Below are 20,871 nucleotides of genomic sequence, written 5' to 3'. Positions count from 1 at the left end.
ACCATATGAATATTGTGAAGGTCTGATAAAGAGAACAATGTACAGGAAAGAGGAAAACGCAATTATAAGCACATAAATTAATGCAAATATCCAGCTGATCCAACTCTCCTCTTCCTGCGAGCTCCTGTTCCATAGTTTGAGGAGGGTGCACCTGTCTCACAGCAGGAGACCTAAAGCAGGCCGGGGTCTCCCAGAGCATGCCCGCCAAGGTCATTACAGACAGCGCAGTCAGCAGGCTGCCTAACCCTCCACTGTGGATGTTGCGGGAGCCAGGGTTAGGATGGTTAAAAAACTGTAATGTTATCATGTGGGCATGAATTTTAATCACTTGCACATAATGATAACTAGTGTAAATAAACTCCCACCAATGTCACCCTGTCTAAGATCCTTGTTATGTTGAGCTGAGTTTTTGTCAGTCTGAAGTAAAAGCTTGATCACGGCACAAAATAAAGGCAGGTGTTTCAGTCCTGGACCTCCTCCCTATGATCTGTGCAACCTTCCCAGCACACTGATGGTGCGCCTTCACAGTCACTGGACACATCAGTCATGATAGGATTTATCGTTGTTGCCAGAATGTTCTGGGCTGGCATCATGGAGTTCTGTTATTCACTTGGAGTGTTCTCAGCACCTATGGGGCATGGCTAGCCCCCTGTCTCATCAACACTTGTGTCTGGTGGTCCAGGACAGTGTGGTCCTGAAGGGCTCAGCTCACAAAGGATTTGCTAACACTTTCATGCTTTTGCATTGCTTCAAATGTGCAGATGAGCTAGAGGTCAGACTCCAAGCATGTCAATGTACCTGTGCATGAATTGTCTCAGCTGTGAAAGAATGCTTGTTTATAAAGTTTTCCCTAACGCCTGGCTGCTTCCCTCCCTCCAAGAAGGGAAGCAGCCAGGTATGATGATGAGGTATAACCGTATTGATATTATGTTCTCAATGTTGGACAACAAGAAAGGCTGCCCACAATTGACGGGCATGGGGGACATTCACTAACTGGTTTCACGGTAGTGTGAACCGAAGTTTAGCCATATTGTCCACTCACATTGCCTAGCATGCCTGCCACCTGGTATACTGCGTACAGTTTTGGTCTCCTCATTTAAGAAAGGACATAAATGTATTCAAAGCAGTTCAGAGAAGGTTCAATCAGATGTACCCCATACCACTACCAGCAGGCAGGGTATCAACCCTAATTCAATGAATAGTTCAGGAGAATATACCAGGTGCAGCAACAGGCATGTCTAAAAGTGAAGTGTCAATCAAGTGATGTTACAACACAGGACAATGTCACATATGTAGAAATATCTAATCTAAGTCCAACCTTTCCCAAAGAATTAAAGAGCAAATAGAGAAGTTGGTCCAGAAATTCCTTGCATATCTAGTGATAAATTACAGTGAATCTGGTAGGGAAGACCCATCTACACCTTCCACTGGGCACCAACCTAAACAGAGTACCTTTTAGTTAAGTGACATAAAATTACATTGCACAGGTGACATAAATATTAAGTATAAGTGTTAAATACATGCACTGTATTAAAGTATTCATAGAATCATAGAATCCTACAGTGCAGAAGGAGGCCATTCGGCCCATCAAGTTTGCACCAACCCACCCAGACCCTATTCCCATTTCCCCACTTATTTACTCTGTTAATCCTCCTGACACTAAGAGTATATTTAGCATGGCCAATCCACCTAACCTGCACATCTTTAGAGTGTGTGAGGAAACCGGAGCACCCGGAGGAAACCCACGCAGACAGGGGAAGAACGTGCAAACTACACACAGACAGTGACCCAAGCCGAGAATTGAACCCAGGTCCCTGGCACTGTGAGGCAGCAGTGCTAACCACTGTGCCGCCTAAATATTAAATGTATACATTGAAGACAGAAAAAAAATAGTTCTCTTGTAGCATTCATTCCCTTCTCTAAATATGCTGTACAGTCTTGACTGCTTGCTTCTCACATTCACTTCTGTAAAATTCTGACAGGGTAGTTTGTCTTTGCCTGGTTTTAACATGGCAATAAATATGTCAAATTGAACAATGTATTCTGCCAGCTAAATGTTAGTATGCATTAAACTAATCAATATTAATCCTGCTGCTTTTACAACACTGATATGCAGTTGGAAATGATAAACACAATGTCTTGTCCAAAGTATATTTCGGCACTCAGAAGATACATAGCTGTGTAAAGTTTATGAAGTAAATACAGTAGTTTGGTTCGTGTGAGCTTGTGATAGTTCATTAAACAATGTCAAACATGATGCGTGATCTGATCAAAGCAGTGAAAGGAATTTAGCTAATCCTGCTGGTGCGTCTATCAACTGCAGCAGCAGGGCACAAGCATCTCTTATGCAACGGATTGAGTTCAGAAGGCCACAAAAGGTCATTTGGATGGAGGCTGCTGGGGGTGGATGGGGAAGAGAAGAAGGTGTAAAATCCAATTTGGCAGACAGTTCAGAGCAATGAAATGTATTTTTTTTAAAAACTTACCAATTTACAATGTGTTTGAAAATAAAAAGAAATGTGCAAACATAAAAGTCTTGAGTTATAGGTAGACCAATATATATATATAATTATATATAAAATATATATTTGTACAATGTTCGCCAGAGGACTGATAAATGTTCTTGGTATAGTAATAACAATAACTATTTTTTAATTCTTAAGAATAGAGATCTATGATCAACGCCATCTCTATTTACATTATAGTCACAGCAGGACAGGTCTCCTCAATGATACTGAGCTTGAGCACACAAACAATCACACTTAAAATGCAGCATAGTAACCATGGAGGGTGCGTGTGTTGGTTAGATAGCAATATCTAACGCCGTATCAGTTCAGTCAGCACATGAGATTCTTTACTTTCACAGCTGGACAAGGGATAATGATATTTGTTTTATATTTGCCTACTTTATTTGTTTATTTTTAATACAATTTTTGTGCTGCATTTACGCATGCATTAATGTACATTTGGAGCTAAAATTCTAGCACAAAGCTTTTGAATCCCAACCTTTCTTCTACAAAGTCACATATAGACAAAATCAAGTAAGGATAGTTAATTTCCTTCTCTAATAAACAATATGTAGTGAACAAGATGAGTTTTTAAGACAATCTGTTAGTTATGTGGTCACCAATACTAATACTAGTTTTTTTATTCCAGATTTATTTTATCTAACAAATTACAACGTATACCAGTAGAGGGCATGTTTTACCAAACTCATTTGAATCATCAGACAATAGATCCTGTAGTTTCCATTAGGTTGCTGTTTTCTCTCGGTGCAATTAGCCCAAGTCAGCCACATCAGCACAAAAGATCACATAATTTCAAACACAAATTGAGTGTAAATTGAGTTTCTGCAATCTCCTGCACTGGTATTAAAAAAAAGGACACTCGAAGCTCCCCCGCCTAGTAAAGCAACCATGCCCCCATCACCACTGAGAGATTTTGCAGGACTACGAAGAAGTTCTTAAAATTAGGCTAGTTCTTTAGGGTGCAATTAATGCAAAAAGGCTGTCCATAGTCTGCTCTCCCATAGAACCATAGAAAATTACAGCTCAGAAACAGGCCTTTTGGCCCTTCTTGTCTGTGCCGAACCATTTTATGCCTAGTCCCACTGACCTGCACTTGGACCATATCCCTCCACACCCCTCTCATCCATGAACCCGTCCAAGTTTTTCTTAAAGGTTAAAAGTGACCCTGCATTTACCACTTTATCCGGCAGCTCATTCCACACTCCCACCACTCTCTGCGTGAAGAAGCCCCCCTAATATTCCCTTTAAACTTTTCTCCTTTCACCCTTAACCCATGCCCTCTGGTTTTTTTCTCCCCTAGCCTCAGCGGAAAAAGCCTGCTCGCATTCACTCTATCTATACCCATCAAAATCTTATACACCTCTATCAAATCTCCCCTCAATCTTCTACGCTCCAGGGAATAAAGTCCCAACCTATTCAATCCCTCTCTGTAACTCAGCTTCTCAAGTCCCGGCAACATCCTTGTGAACCTTCTCTGCACTCTTTCAATCTTATTTACATCCTTCCTGTAACTAGGTGACCAAAACTGTACACAATACTCCAAATTTGGCCTCACCAATGCCTTATATAACCTTACCATAACACTCCAACTTTTATACTCGATACTCCGATTTATAAAGGCCAATGTACAAAAGGCACTCTTTACGACCCTATCCACCTGTGACGTCACTTTTAGGGAATTCTGTACCTGTATTCCCAGATCCCTCTGTTCAACTCCCCTTTGAGGGGCAGAGCTGACTGGTGGTGATTTAACCTGAGGATCACCATACCTCAGGCAAGGGACAAGGTTGAAAAGGCAGGCCTTCATGAATAACCTCAACTGGTATAGGAATTGAACCTGCACTTCTGGCATTGCTCTGCATCATAAACCAGTTGTCCAGCCAACTCAACTAACCCGACTCCCAACACTAACAGGCACACAGTTGAAAGCTTTAGAATATATATATTTTTTAAATATGAAGAGACTAACACATATAAAACTAGCAAGTGATTCTGCTTGGATTATTCAGTTACTTAAAATCGGGTTACTCACAGATGGTGCCACACTGATTACAAAATGCTTATTTTTCTGTGATAACCCTAATTTAGGCTGTATTAATCAAATTGCACCAAGTTACCAATCTCAGATATATCAAGTAATATTTTCAAAACTAAATTTAAAAATAAAATCTATATTACAAAATGCTGCTTAATGATGTTGGTTCATGGCAGATATTTTTATATTTGACAAATTAAAATGAATGAGCAGAAAATTGAGAAAAAGAACTTCTTGAAACTAGTGCAAATTTGGGTTGCAATCTGGACGACTAATTGCACTCAAATTGAAAACTCCACCCCAGACTACTTTGTGTATCTATATGGTGTGGGAATAGGAGGGAATAAGGCTTCAAACCACCAATATGGTAACAGCAGAGGTATATTTTGGTCAGCATGCGAGGCCATCGTGCAAAACAGCTAAGGGCACAATTGAAATTTAAAAGCTGGAGTCTGATGATGTCATTTGAACTCTAACACTATTTTACTTCCCATCATGCATTTGGTGGTCAATGAACCAAGGCCAGCAATGTACAGGTTAACAATTTCTTGGAAGTTTCCTTGTCGGGTATTGGAACAGAATCCCCATGAAGGAACTATTGGGGCCTTATTCTTATTCAAATGTTCCCTACCTGTCTTCCTAACCATGATCATGTTTGAAGGCGCAACAAGATATATAACTGATTACGGAGTAATAATCTTGTGAACCTCTGGTGAAGTCGCCTGTTGGCATGGTTCCATCCAGCCTATTGGCCTCCTCGCTATTCTCATCAGGTCGAGGTAGGTGCCAGGTATGGATTCTGTTAAAAGATCGGGGTTTAAAGCAGTCAGGATCTCATGTTGACGAATCAGGAGCAGCCTGCCACTCATTTGGCAGTACAATGATGATCTCATGTGCTGGGTAAATTGGAGTTCTAAACGTCTTTTGACCAGGTAAGTGGAACACTTACCAGGGTTGATGTGAAGTTTTTCTTTAATTAGCCAAACTGGGTCTAATTCTGATATTTGAAACTGATCTGCAATTTTAATTGGAGGCCTGAGTAAAGGAGCAGTGACTGAATCAGTGTCAGACCTAGCCTGTTGGGAAGGGGATTGTGGGTTAGAAGAGGACCATGCAAGGTAAGTTTTTTTTTTAAAAAGAGCAGGGTCCTTCCAGGTCTCACAAGGGGCTCCAGGCTCTGTTCATGATTAGAAAGCTCCCCTTCCCCGTTCTGACGAGAGCATCCACACCCTTTTTCTAACAGACTGCTGGGGATTACTCCTTTGGGTGGTTGGCTGTGGCCCCCTTCCTATGGCCTTTCTCTCCTGTCCATCAGCCAAGTAGGGGATCTGGTCGGTTTCAGACAGCACTCCAGAGAAATTGATCCAGGCATTCAACATGGCAAGGCCTCCATACCCTCAGATTCCTTGGGTTCACCTCCACTACATGGATTGCAATGCTCCATTCCCATTTTCAAACTGGGGCCTGTATGCCTAATCATTGGTCATAAAACTAGTATGTTAAAGTAATTAGTAAATTCATAACTATTATAAATCTGCAATTCTATCATTGGAAGATCTTAAAGAGGTAAGAATGCTTTCTCCCCTCCCCTTCCTGTGGGCAACTCATCCCCATTTTCTTTCACCTTGCTAGGTAATGTTTTCTTGGCAGTGTTCTCCAGATGTGTTCATCCTGCCTGCCTGTCTTGTGAATCCTGTCATGTATGAATGGGAGGTGGACCTGGTATATGTTAGTTAAAATGGCCAGGGCTACAGAAGTGATTTGCAAACTTGTTGCTAGCCCCACTGGCCCCCGCTGACCTTTTGTCCTTCCTGGTTAAAATTTGAGTTAGTTTCTGCTAGGACTAGGGAACAGCACTGCAACAAGACGTTTCTATCAAAGTTAAATTACCATTTCAAAAGTAAATTAATTTCACTAACTGAAGCTACTACAGAACCTGGAAGCGGCTGAGGGAAACAGCTTTGATGTTTTCAAAAAGAAACTAGATGAGTTTCGAGAGCCGTGGATAACCAGTGAAATTGTGGGTCTAATCAAAAAGAAAAAAGAGGCATACATGAGGTCCAGGCAGCTAAAAACAAATGGAGCACTGGAGGAATACACAGAAAGTAGAAAAGAACTCAAACAGGGACTTAGAAGGGCAAAAAGGGGTCACGAAATGTCCTTGGCAGACAGGATTAAGGAGAATCCTAAGGCATTTTATACATACGTTAGGAACAAGAGGGTTGTTAGGGAAAGAATCGGACCTCTCAGGGACAAAGGAGGGGAATTATGCTTTGAACCAAAGGAAGTAGGTGAGATCCTAAACGAATACTTTGCATCAGCATTCACAAAGGAGAGGGACATGTTGACTGGTAGTGTCTCAGAGAGATGTGTTGACCTGTTAGAAAAAATCTCAATTACAAGGAAGTGTTAGGTTTTTTAGGAAACATTAAGACAGACAAATCTCCAGGGCCAGATGGCATCTATCCTAGACTCCTCAGGGAGGCGAGAGATGCAATTGCTGGGCCTCTAACAGAAATCTTTGTCTCTTCACTGGACACAGGTGAGGTCCCAGAGGATTGGAGGATAACAAATGTGGTCCCGTTATTTAAGAAGGGTAGCAAGGATAACCCGGGTAATTATAGGCCAATGAGCTTGACGTCCGTGGTAGGGAAGTTGTTGGAGAAGATTCTTAGAGATAGGATATATGCGCATTTAGACCTGAATAGTCCCATTAGCGATAGAAGCATGGTTTTGTACGAGGGAGGTCATGCCTCACAAATTTGGTTGAGTTTTTTGAGGAGGTGACAAAAACGATTAATGAGGGAAGGGCCGTGGATGTCGTCTATATGGATTTTAGTAAAGCGTTTGACAAGGTCCCTCATGGCAGGCTGGTGCAAAAGGTTAAATCTCACGGGATAAAAGGTGAGCTAGCTGGATGGGTGGAGAACTGGCTTAGCCATAAAACACAGTAAGAAGTTTAACAACACCAGGTTAAAGTCCAACAGGTTTATTTGGTAGCAAAAGCCACACTTTCTTGTGTAGCTTTTGCTACCAAATAAACCTGTTGGACTTTAACCTGGTGTTGTTAAACTTCTTACTGTGTTTACCCCAGTCCAACGCTGGCATGTCCACATCATGATTAGCCATAAAAGCAGAGGGTAGCAGTGGAGGGGTCTTTTTCCGGTTGGAGGTCTGTGACTAGTGGTGTTCATGATGTGGAGATGCCGGCGTTGGACTGGGGTAAGCTGTAGAAACCTGATGTCTGTGTCGATAGTGGTGTTCCGCAGGGCTCTGTACTGGGACCTCTGCTGTTTGTGATATATATAAATGATTTGGAGGAAGATGTAACTGGTGTGATCAGTAAGTTTGCAGACGACACAAAGATTGTGGAGTTGCGGATAGTGATGAACATTGTCAGAGAATACAGCTGGATATAGATAGGCTGGAGCATTGGGCGGAGAAATGGCAGATGGAATTTAATCCAGATAAATGCAAAGTGATGCATTTCGGTAGATCTAATGTAAGGGGGAGCTATACAATAAATGGCAGAACCATCAGGAATATAGACACACAGAGGGACCTGGGTGCACAAGTCCACAGATCCTTAAAGGTGGCAGCACAGGTGGAGAGGGTGGTGAAGAAGGCATATGGCATGCTTGTCTTTATTGGACGGGGCATAGAATATAAAAGTTGGCATATGATGTTGCAGCTGTATAGAACGATGGTTAGGCCACATTTGGAATACTGCGTCCAGTTCTGGTCGCCACACTACCAGAAGGACGTGGAGGCTTTGGAGAGAGTACAGAGAAGGTTTACCAGGATGTTGCCTGGTATGGAGAGTCTTAGCTATGAGGAGAGATTGGGTAAACTGGGGTTGTTCTCCCTGGAAAGACGGAGGATGAGGGGCGACCTAATAGAGGCATATAAAATTATGAAGGGCATAGATAGGGTGAACAGTGGGAAGCTTTTTCCCAGGTCGGAGGTGACGAACACAAGGGGTCACAGGTTCAAGGTGAGCGGGGCAAGGTTCAACACAGATGTCAGGGGGACGTATTTTACTCAGAGGGTGGTGGGGGCCTGGAATGCACTGCCAAGCAAGGTGATTGAGGCGGACACGCTGGGATCGTTTAAGACTTATCTAGATAGCCACATGAACAGACTGGGAATAGAGGGATACAAAAGAATGGTCTAGTGGGCACATGAGCGGCGCAGGCTTGAAGGGCCGAAGGGCCTGTTCCTGTGCTGTATTGTTCTTTGTTCTTTGAGTAGATGAGAGGAAAGAATATAGAAAAATATACTGAAAGGTTGAGAAGAGACACATGAGTTATAGCTCATAGAATAAAAGGGACAGTAGCCGTATGGATACAAAACTGACTGAATAATAGGGAGCAGAGAATAATGGTCAATGGATATTTTTCGGGCTGGAGGAAGGTTTGTAGTGAATTCTCCAGGGGTCAGTATTGGGACCTTTCTCGTTCTTGGTGCCCAGGGGACAAAGTTTGTGGATGATACAAAACTTGGAAGTATTGTAAACTGTAAAGAGGACAGTGTAGAACTTCAAAAGGGCATCAAAAAGTTTGCGGAGAGGACAGACAGATGGCAGATGAAGTTCAATGCGGAGAAGTATGAGGTAATGCATTTTGGTAGGAAGAACATGGAGAGGCAAGATAAAACAAAAACTCTTCAGGGGATGCAGGGGCAGAGGGTCCTGGATATACATGTGCATAGATCACTGAAGGAGGCAGGGCAGGTGGAGAGAGCAGTTAATAAAACATGTTGTATTCTGGGCTTTATTAATAGGGGCATAGAGTACAAGAGTAAGGAGGGTCTGCTGAACTTTACAAGACATTAGTTAGACCTGAGCTGAAGTATTGTGTAAATCTCTGGGCACCACGCTATAGGAAGGATGTGAATGCATTGGAGACAGTGCAGAAGAGGTTTACAAGAATGGTTCCAGGGATGAGAAACTTCAGTTATGAAGACAGATTGGATATATTGGGACAGTTTTCCTGGGAGCAAAGAAGGCTAAGAGCAGATTTGATAGAGGTGTTCCAAATCATGAGGGAGCTGGACAGAGTAGATAGGGAGCAACTGTCCCCACTCATAAAAGGATCCAGAACGAAAGGACACAGATTTAAAGTGATTTGCAAGAGAAGCCAATGTGATGTGAGAAAAAAACTTTTTCACACAGTGATTCGGGTCTGGAATGCTCTGCCTGGAAGTATTGTGGAAGCAGGTTCAATTAAGGCATTCAAGAGGGCATTAGATGATTATCTGTACAGAAAGAATGTGCAGGGGCACAGGGAAAAGGTAGATGAATGGCACTAAGTCATGATGCTCCTTTGGGGAGCTGGTGCAGACATGATAGGCCAAATGGTCTCGTTCTCGGCCGTAACAATTCTGTGATGTAAACACCAGCAGATTAGTTGGGCACAGTTTTGGTGCTGTATGCCCTCTGTGATACTACGCAAAAAAAATTGCTTTGGTGTTGCATGTTGCTTAACAATTATTTAAGGATTACAAAACAATTTTTGTGGTCTGTATTATAAAAGCAGCATCAAGCTTATCTGCACAAAAATGCACTGTAGACAAATAACTGCCATAAAATAACTTCCTATGTTCTCATTCGACAAAGAGTTGTGTTACGGCTTGAGTTTTGGCTGAAAAACTTGACAAATGACAAACTTTGGATGGATGTTAGATATCTATGAATGATTATGCCGACATCATCAGGATTGAAAGATAAATGTTTTCCTCTCAAAATTGAAAAATTGCGCCAGTACAAACAAGTATCAAGATTTCACAACCTTATTACATGCAGCAACAAAAGAGATGCAAAGTGGACTGATTTTGTAACAGAAAACCAGAAAACAAATTTATACTGTTAAATTATTGAACTATTCTGTTATGAATAAATGCTAATTGCAGAAGTATAAGTTTCAGTATCTTCTTTTTTTTGGCTGCTAATGGATCTTGCTATGCATTTGCAGCATTTTAGTTGTAACTTTCAAATATGTTAACAATGTTATTTTCTGACATCCAGTGCAGTCAGAGGTTTTCAATTTGAGAATACAATTTAAAGAGTGCATGTTTACAACACAGTAAAAAGTCAAAAGTTTCAATGCAAAAATACTGCATTTTTGTAAGATAAAGTAGAGAAATAAATTTGCAACTACAAATAAAATTAACTCTGCCCTAAATGCACTGAGAATCTGCAAATAAATACATTTGTAACAAATGTATTTTATAGTACTGAATATCATTTATCATGTTTCATCTTTTCTGGAAGTTACTTGTCACAGCAGCAGATTTCTAACATATTGGAACATGTATGAACAAGGCAAAGCCAGGTACGTACAAATGTCTAGCCACTAGAAAGGCTGATAGAACAACATAGCAGAATTGAACTCATTCGGTACACAATTTGTGGCCCATGGTCGAAAAAATTCAGTGCAAATTAAAATGCTTTGATTAAGGAACTCTAGGGCCTAACAATTAAATCAATTGTTGTAAAACAGATATGAAGATTCACTCCAATTCAAAACCAGCCAATTCAGCAACATGCCATATGAGTAATTTAAACTTGTTGCAAAAGTGTGAAATAGGAAATATCAGATCAGCCAGTAATTACACACATGGCCTGACTTTTCTTTTCAGTGAAGTTAATGACAAGGAAAAGTCGATTAAGTTATATAACAGCTGGCCGATTCCATATTGCTCAGTTTAGGAGAGATGCTGACGTACTGGTAATGTCATAGAATCATAGAATCCCTACAGTATAGAAGGAGGCCATTCGGCCCATCGAGTCTGTACCAACCACAATCCCACCCAGGCCCTATTCCCATAATCCCACACATTTACCCTGCTAATCCCCCTGACACTAGGGTCAATTTAGCATGGCCAATCAACCTAACCCGCACATCTTTGAACTGATCACCAGTAATCCAGAAGCCCAGGCTCTAGCCCAGAGGACATGGGCTCAAATGCCACCAAAACAGCTGGTGGAATTTAACTTCAATTAATAAAATCTAGAATTGAAAGCTAGTCTCAGAAATAGTGATCATGAAACTTAATAGATTTCATTAAAAACCTGTCTGATTCACTAATGCCCTCAATGGAAGGAAATCTGCCATCCTTAACTGGTCTGGCCTACATGTGACTCTAGACCAACAATATGGTTGACTTTTTCAGCCAAAACTCGAACTGTAATACAACACATTGTAGCTAGCCACTCAGTTCAAGGGCAATTAGGAATAGGCAACAAGTGCTGGTCTTACCAGTGACGCCCATATCCCATGAAAGAATAAGGAAAAAAAATACTATTGCCAAGTTAAAATTACCCCTTTTGATTTTTCTGCATTGTCTGCAGATATTACTGTCCATTACAAACCTATTTATATTTTCAATGAAAAACATGAAAAGTAAACAGGTCATTTCCAGCTGTTGTGTCACTATTCATTTTTAAGTTTAAATTTTACTGAATATTCAAGTAATACTCATACGACAGGGGTAGGATAGTGGTTCTGTTACTGGACTGATAATCCGGTAATCTCTGGATCATTAGTCCAAGCATAAATTCAAATCTCACATGGCAGCTGGGGAATTTAAAATCAGTTAATTAAATAAATCTAGAAAAATAAACTAGTCTTAGTTATGACAACAGTTAAACTACTGAATTGTTGTGAAAACACATCTAGTTTACTAATGTCCTTGAGGGAAGGAAATCTGCAATCCTTACCCAGTCTGGCTTAAATGCAACTCCAAACCCACAATAACTTGGTTGACATTTAACCAATCTCTGAAATAGCCTAGCAAGCCACTCATGTGTAACAAACCACTGAAAAAGTCTAAGAAGAATAAAACTGGGCGGACCACCCAGCACTGACCTAGTCACAAAAAGGCACACACAGCAGAGCTGACCCTGAAAAATCCTGCTCACTAGCATCTGGGTGGGGATTTGTGCCAAAATTGGGAAGGTTGTTCCACAAAATAGTCAAGCAGCAGCCTCACTGAGTCATAACTTTACCTCAAACCATCCCAGAGGATGTCTTGTCTCACTGCAAGGGCAGACTGACCAGAGGTGGTAGCATAGTGCTCCTCAACATTGACTCTGGCATGAATTTTTGACGTCAAGTCAAACAAGGGCAAGAAACCCTCCTAATTATAAGTATCTACTGCCCTTTTTCAGCTGATATATCAGTAGTCCTCAATGTTAAACACCATGTGGAAGAACCACTAAAGGTAGCATGGGGATGAAATTATAGCCTGGGTGGGGGATTTCAATGTACATCACCTAGAGTGGCTCAGTATATGCCAAGCTGGTTGGGTCCTGAAGGAAATAGATGACAGACTGGATGTGTGGCAGGTAGAGAGAACCAACTCAGGGGAAAAACCTATTTTTAAAAAATGTTTTCATGGGATGTAAGCATTACCGGCAAGGCCAACATTTGTTGCTCATCCTCAATGTACCACTGGCACATCTATCATTATGTAGAGATGCCGGCGTTGGACTGGGGTAAACACAGTAAGAAGTTTAAGTCCAACAGGTTTATTTGGTAGCAAATGCCATTAGCTTTCAGAGCGCTGCCCCTTCGTCAGGTGGAGTGGAGAAATGCCACTCCAGAAATTTCTCCATTCCACCTGACGAAGGGGCAGCGCTCCAAAAGCTAGTGGCATTTGCTACCAAATAAAACTGTTGGACTTTAACCTGGTGTTGTTAAACATCTATCATTGACAGCATTGGTAGGAGTAATCACTGCACAAATCTCGTAGAGACCATAAGAAATAAAAACAGGAGTAGGCCATTCGGCCCCTCGAGCTTGTTCCGTCATTCAATAGGATCATGGTTGATCTGATATTCCTCATGTCCACTTCCCTGCCCTTCCCCATGATCCTTGATTCCCTTACAGATAGGTCAAAATCTATCTATCTCAGCCTAAATATACACAAGGACTCTGTCCCCATAGCTCTACGGATTCCCCTCCATCCACCCTGGCTGAGACTTCCTTGAAAAGCTCTAATAAATTAGTCAGATACGATTTCTCTTTCATGAAGCCATCTGCTTGATTAGAATATGATTTTCCAAATCTGCTGCTATCACTTCCTTAATAACCGTGCTATTAGTGTCATCTACCATTTGTCAGCCCAAGTCTGGTTTTTGAAGGAATTCTAACATGGCATTAAGGAGCATGTTCTTTTCTTCTATAAAAAAATGTTTAATATATTCCCAACCTTGGTTTCAGATATTTAGGATTGATAATAATTCATCTCTCATAACAAGCCTTATGAGTGACAATGCAAATTATTTAAATTTTTGTAATGTTTAAGTAGATGTAGGGCGACAAGGTGGCGCAGTGGTTAAAACTGCTGCCTCACAGTGCCAGGGACCCAGTTCAATTCTGGCCTTGGATGACTGTCTATGTGGGTTTCCTCTGGATGCTCCGGTTTCCTCCCACAGTTCAAAGATGCGCAGCTTAATTGGCCATGGTTAATTGCCCCTGAGAATCCCAAGATGTGCAGGAATAACCATGGTAAATATATGGGCTAATGGGGATAGGGTGGGGGAGAGAGCCTGAGTAAAATACTCAGTCAGAGAATTGGTGCAGACTTGACGGGCTGAATGGCCTCTTTCTGCACTGTAGGAATTCTATAGCACTCAGAATGGTTGAGAAGGATTTCAGGGTGTGCAGTCCAAAGTTGTTTGGAATCACTGGATATATGCATGGCTGTGCCAATCTTGCACAAACTGAAAATATTTGAATCCATTCCAACTGTCTATCATTTTAATATGCAAATTCCTTTCTCTTTTCTTCAACTGCTTTATTCCATTGATGAAAAACTGCTGCCATGTGGACTGCAAACGTTAAGAACTTGGCATGTGATATCAGAGCTGCAGTGATACAATGAACATCTGGGAATACAGTGCAGTGATAACACCTCTCTCATTTCAAAATTTCTGAGTTGCTGGAATTCAATTTATGACAGATTTTATTGAATTTGTTGCAGCTTTGTGAGGAAACATGCAGCTCATTTTAGAGATTAATTAGACGAAATACAGATAGGAAGGTTTCATTATATTATGTGACTGTGATGGTACAGATTTAATGCAGCATTTTCTGCATCTAAAGTACACTCTGTAGGATGAAGCAGCAACAAGGTACAGCCTCTTTTCAATGACACATTGAGTCATAATTTCCTGGATCTCCGGTCTTGCATTTGGGGGTACCCCAAAGATGCAGTGGGGAATCTTGGACGTTGCTACATAAGGGTTTACCCAGCAAATGCCCAGAAGTGCTAACTTCCACTGGACAATTGCGCTGGGCTGGGATCCATTAAAAAAAGCAATTTAAATCGCTAACTTTGGTTGGTTCTGCCAGTTTTACACTTATGAGGCTGAATTTTGCGACCCTGTAAAGGACGGGGTACGGCTGGAAAATGCACTGAGCCGTTCAAAACTCCATTGACTTTGACAGGAGTGGAAAAATAATGCCAGCCGAAAATTCCACCCATTGTTACTCTGAAAGAGTTTGAAGGAAAAAAGGCACTTCTAACTTGGACCCAAACCAAGCCCTGCAAGGGAACCCCATACCTCCTCCCCCACTCTGCACCTGACCCAAGATGACACCAGACAAGACATCTCCCACCCCTAGAACCATCCCGACACCCGCACCCACCCCCCAACTCCTGACCTGACCTCCCCTCAGCCCGACCCCCCCACTCGCTGCTAAATAATGGGAGAAGGGTGGGGAGGGTTCAGTTGCATGGAAAGTTAGTGATGAGATTGATTGTTACCAGAAAATAAAAGGAAGGGACAGAACATGTGAACATCAGGAATCGCACAAAGAGTAAGGAAATGTGATAATAGAACAAATTTAAAGGCTTTGTATCGGAATACACAAAGCATTCAGAATAAATGAGTTAACAGTGCAAACAGAGACAAATAAGTATGACTTGGTGGTAATTACTGAGACATGATTACAAGAGGACCAGGTTTAGGAATTGAATATTCAAGGGTATTCAGTGTTTCATAAATAGACAGAAAGGAAAAGGAGATGGTTAGTTAAAGGAAGGGATCAATGCTCTGGTAAGAAATGATATAGGCACCGGAGGTTAAGATGTGGAGTTAGTCTGGGTAGAAATAGGAAACAGCAAAGAAAAGAAGTCCCTGGTGGCAGTAATCTATAGGTCCCCAAACAGTAGTTCCTCAGTGGGACACAGTATAAGCAAGAAAATACAGGAGGCTTGAATGAAAAATGAAGCAATAATCATGAGTGATTTTAATATGCGCATAGCCTGGATTAATCAAATTGTCAAGGATAGCCTCGAAGGAAACTAAGGTAGGCGCAGGAGATTTAGAGGGGATTTGAGAAAAAAACTTTTCATCCAGAGGGCGGTGGGAATCTGGAATTTACTGCCTGAAAGGGGGACAGAGGCAGGAACCGTCACAACATTTAAGAAGCATTTAGATGGGCACTTGAAATACCACAGCATACAAGGCTAAATACCATGTGCGGCAATGGGGATTAGAATAGATAGGTGTTTGTTGGCTGGCATAGATGGGCTGAAGGGCCTCTTTCTGTACTGCAAAACTTTATAACTCTCTGATTCTAATAGAGAAGTGGCAGATATATTAGATAATTACTTTGATATTTACCAGGGAGATAAAACTAGTAAACATGACATTAAACAACAAGTTGGGCATGAGATAAATGCATTTAAAATAAAAAATGTATTAATAGAATCGTAGAATCCCTACAGTGCAGAAGGAGGCCATTTGGCCCATCAAGTCTGCACCTACAACAATCCCTATATTTAGCCTGGTAGTCCGCTTGACACTAAGGGGCCATTTAGCATGGCCAATCCACCTAACCTGCACACGGGAGGAGAATGTGCAAACTCCACACAGACAGTGGGCCGAGGCCGGAATTGAACCCAGGTCCCTGACGCTGTGAGGCAGCAGGGCTAAGCACAGTGCTGCCCCAATAATTGAATAAATTAAATATATTTAAAGAGAATATAGTATCTGGTACGAATGGATTGTATCCACTTATTTTAAAACAATCCACAAAGGAGATGGCAAAGGCATTATATTTAATATTTGGTTGGAAACAGATATAGTGCCAAAGAGTCCCAGACTTAATATAAAGGACATAGACTAGTCAACTTAACATTGGTTGTAGAAAAATAATGGAATCCTAAAGGAAAGAATAGCAGAGTATCTAGAAATGTGAAAGTATAGATTTCAAAAGGGAAAATCTTGCTTGACCAATCTTGTTGAAAATTTTGAGAAGGTAACAGAGAGAGTAGGCAATGGGAATTGTCTAGTAGAAGTAATTCATCTGAATTTTCAAAAGGCTTTTGATAAGGCGACTCATAATAGATTAATGAATAAGGTCAAAGAATGCAGAGTCAGGGGACAAGTGACATAATGGATTGTGAGCTGGCCTCAAGACAGAAACCAGATAGTGGGAATAAAGAGTAATTATTCAGAATGGCAGAAGATGGGAAGTGGTTTTCAACAAGATTTAGTGCTGGGACCAATTACGTTCTCAACATTTTAAAAATCTATTCATTCTTGAGAAATGGATGTTGCTGGCGAGGTCTGCATTTACTGCCCTTTCCTCATTGCCTTTGAGAAGGTGGTACTGAGCTGCCTTCCTGAACTGTTGCAGTCCATTAATATACTTTGGAATCAAAAACACAAATTTCTAAAATTGTAGAAGGCACCAAATTGGGGGAATTGTCAATACTTGAGGAGAACTGCGACAAATGAAGGAGGACATTAATAAATTTGCAGAACAGGTAAATAATGGGCAAATAGTTCAACACAGATAAACGGGAGATCGTATCTTCTGGTAAGGATACTAAGGTCAGTTATTACTTGAAGATGCAAATCTAGGTGGGGTAGAAGAACAGAAGTACCTCAAAGTACAGATGCAGTAATCACTAAAAATTGCAACACAGGTACGCAAAACCATAAAAAAAGCAAACGAAACACTAAGTTTTGTTGGTAGATGGATAGAAATTAAGTTAAGGAATATGCTAAACTGAAATTGAATCTTAATTAGATGACATTTAAAAATAGTGCATGCAGTTCTGTTCACCGTACTTCGGTAAAGGTATAGAGGTACTGGGGAGGTAGAGAGAATATTTAGAAGAATAACACCAGAAATGCGTGGGTATACATTTCAGGAACTGATTGATAGACTGGGTCTCTTCTCTCTTGAAACAAAAAACAAAGCTGAGGGCTGATCTCATTGAGGTCTTGGAATTGGTTGAGTGGATACAGAGAAAATGTCTCCTCTTATGGGGAAGAGAATAACTAGAGGCCAACAAGTCAGTCACCAAGAAATCCAACTGCGTAAAGATGTTTCTTCTCAATTAGAACATAGAACATAGAAAAAATACAGCACAATACAGGCCCTTCGGCCCACAAGTTGCGCCGGTCATGTCCCTACCTACTAGGCTTATATGTAGGCTTACCTATAACCCTCAATCCTATTAAGTTCCATGTACTCATCCAGAAGTCTCTTAAAAGACCCGATCAAGTTTGCCTCCACCACCACTGACGGCAGCCGATTCCACTCACCCACCACCCTCTGAGTGAAAAACTTACCCCGGACATCTCCTCTGTACCTACTCCCCAGCACCTTAAACCTGTGTCCTCTCATAGCAGCCATTTCAGCCCTGGGAAAAAGCCTTTGAGAGTCCACCCGATCTATACCTCTCAACATCTTGTACACCTCCATCAGGTCACCTCTCATCCTTCGTCTCTCCAAGGAGAAAAGACCAAGCTCCCTCAACCTATCCTCATAAGGCATGCCAACCAATCCAGGCAACATCTTTGTAAATCTTCTCTGCACCCTTTCAATCATTTCCACATCCCTCCTGTAATGAGGCGACCAGAACTGAGCACAGTACTCTGAGTGGGGTCTGACGAGGGTCTTATAAAGCTGCATCATTATCTCCCGACTCCTAAACTCAATCCCTCGATTGATGAAGGCCAGCACACCATACGCCTTCTTAACCACCTCCTCTACTTGCGAGGCCGATTTAAGAGTCCTATGGACCCAGACCCCAAGGTCCTTCTGATCCTCTACACTGCTAAGAGTCTTATCCTTGATATTATACTCCTTCATCCCATTTGACCTGCCAAAATGGACCACTACACATTTATCCGGGTTGAAGTCCATCTGCCACTTCTCCGTTCAGTCTTGCATCCTATCTATGTCACGCTGCAGCTTCTAACATCCCTCCAAACTATCCACAACACCACCAAACTTCGTGTTGTCGGCAAACTTACCAACCCATCCCTCCACTTCCTCATCCAGGTCATTTATGAAAATGACAAACAGCAAGGGTCCCAGAACAGATCCCTGGGGCACTCCACTGTGGAGATGCCGGCGTTGGACTGGGGTAAACACAGTAAGAAGTTTAACAACACCAGGTTAAAGTCCAACAGGTTTATTTGGTAGCAAAAGCCACACTTTTGCTACCAAATAAACCTGTTGGACTTTAACCTGGTGTTGTTAAACTTCTTACTCCACTGGTGACAGACCTCCATTCAGAAAAAGACCCATCTACAACCACTCTCTGCCTTTTGCAGGCAAGCCAGTTCTGGATCCACAAGGCAACAGCCCCTTGGATCCCATGCCCTCTCACTTTCTCAAGAAGTCTTGCATGGGGGACCTTATCGAACGCCTTGCTGAAGTCCATGTAAACCACATCTACCGCTTTTCCTTCGTCAATGTGTTTAGTCACATTTTCAAAGAACTCCACCAGGCTCGTAAGGCACGATTTGCCTTTGACAAAGCCATGCTGACTACTTTTGAGCATACTAAACTTCTCTAATGTTCATAAATCCTGTCCCTCAGGATCTTCTCCATCAACTTACCAACCACTGAGGTTAGACTCACCGGTCGGTAATTTCCTGGGCTATCCCTATTCCCTTTCTTGAATATAGGAACCACATCCGCAATTCTGTTAGAGTGGCAAGAATGGGAAACTCACTACCACAAAGTGGTTGAAACAAATAATATAGATTAATTTAAGGGGAAGCTAAATAAGCATGAGGGAATAGGAATGGACGGTTATAGTGATAGACTTAGAGGAGGAAAGACAGAAATAGTCCATTAAATGGCCTGCTTCTGTACCATATATCCTAAGTAATATAATGTAGTGCTTACAGAACAGAAAGAGACCATTTGGTCTGAGAGCTTTAGGCCATTTATTTAATTCAACACAAATTTCTTCCCACATGACTTATTTCACAATGTCAACCTACCTCTCTATTTCTTCGTCTCTCAAGTAATTATCTGGCTTCATCTGAAATGCATCTCTATTTGCCTCGACAATGTGGCACTAAATCAATTGTATGAATTGCGGCAGCACTGCAACACATCTATAATTCCCCACACCAGCTTATTTCAAAAAGTTTTAAAAACAAGTCAGGTTTAGACTTCAAAAAATTACATCATATTTATACAAATTGTTACAGACAGAATCAAATGATACTCCCAATAATAATCTGATCTTGCAAAAATTATACAGCAAAACTTCCAAGGTTTGAGCCTAAATTTTGATAAAGGAAGATTCTTAATAACATAACATGGCCTCAAATGAATAGATACAAACAAAAGGTTTGGAGATTTAGTTTTTTTAAGCATTTAGTGTTATTGACAGATAATACGCATTCAATATTTGCTACGAGGTTATTCAGACTTACCACATGTGGCTATCAGCACTCTGGGGACCCAAATTAACTGCATCCATAGCTATCTCTTTACCTGGAAAGGATATTGTGAACACTTTAATTACTGCTGTGTTTACAATTTAACAAAACTGGAGGATTTAGGATTTACTCCAAAATGTATTAATAAACGTGAAATCCCTCACCATCAGCATCTTGAGTGGTTGCTCAGCTGAACCAGTCATATAAATATTATGGCATTAGAGCAGATCAGAGGCTGGGAATTCTGAGCCGAGTAACTCACCTCCTGCCTCCCCAAAGCCTGTCCACCATGTACAAGGCACAAGTGCAATAGAATATTTATCAATTCCCTGGACAAGTGCAGCTCCATCAACACTCAAGAGCTGGACATCATCCTGGACAAAACAACTCACTTGACTGGCACCTATCCACCACCAATGCAAAGTGGCAGCAGTGTGTAATATATACAAGATGCACTGCAACAACTCGCCAAGCCTCTTTCAACAACACTTTCCAATTCTGCAACCTTTATTATTTAGAAAAACAAGAACAGCAGATACCTGGGAACAACACCACCTGCAAATTCCCCTCGAAGTGGCACAGCTTCATGATGTGAA

At 41.4% G+C, this 20,871-nt stretch overlaps 1 protein-coding gene across 2 annotated transcripts in view; it reads right to left on the bottom strand.

Moving 5' to 3' along the window:
- rmdn2 (regulator of microtubule dynamics 2) overlaps positions 1 to 20,871 on the bottom strand; it is a 118,238-nt gene that overhangs the window by 18,756 nt on the left and 78,611 nt on the right. For both annotated transcript variants that reach the window (XR_013497738.1, XM_078212267.1), the window contains exon 4: positions 20,270 to 20,330. Coding sequence is in view for 1 of the 2 variants with exons in the window: in XM_078212267.1 (XP_078068393.1) it covers positions 20,270 to 20,330 (61 nt within the window). In the remaining variant the exon portion in view is untranslated. The remainder of the gene's footprint in view (positions 1 to 20,269; positions 20,331 to 20,871) is intronic.

The sequence above is a fragment of the Mustelus asterias genome, chromosome 5 (assembly GCF_964213995.1).
Source record: "Mustelus asterias chromosome 5, sMusAst1.hap1.1, whole genome shotgun sequence".
Taxonomy (NCBI): domain Eukaryota; kingdom Metazoa; phylum Chordata; class Chondrichthyes; order Carcharhiniformes; family Triakidae; genus Mustelus; species Mustelus asterias.
This window is presented reverse-complemented; position numbering and strand designations above follow the sequence as displayed.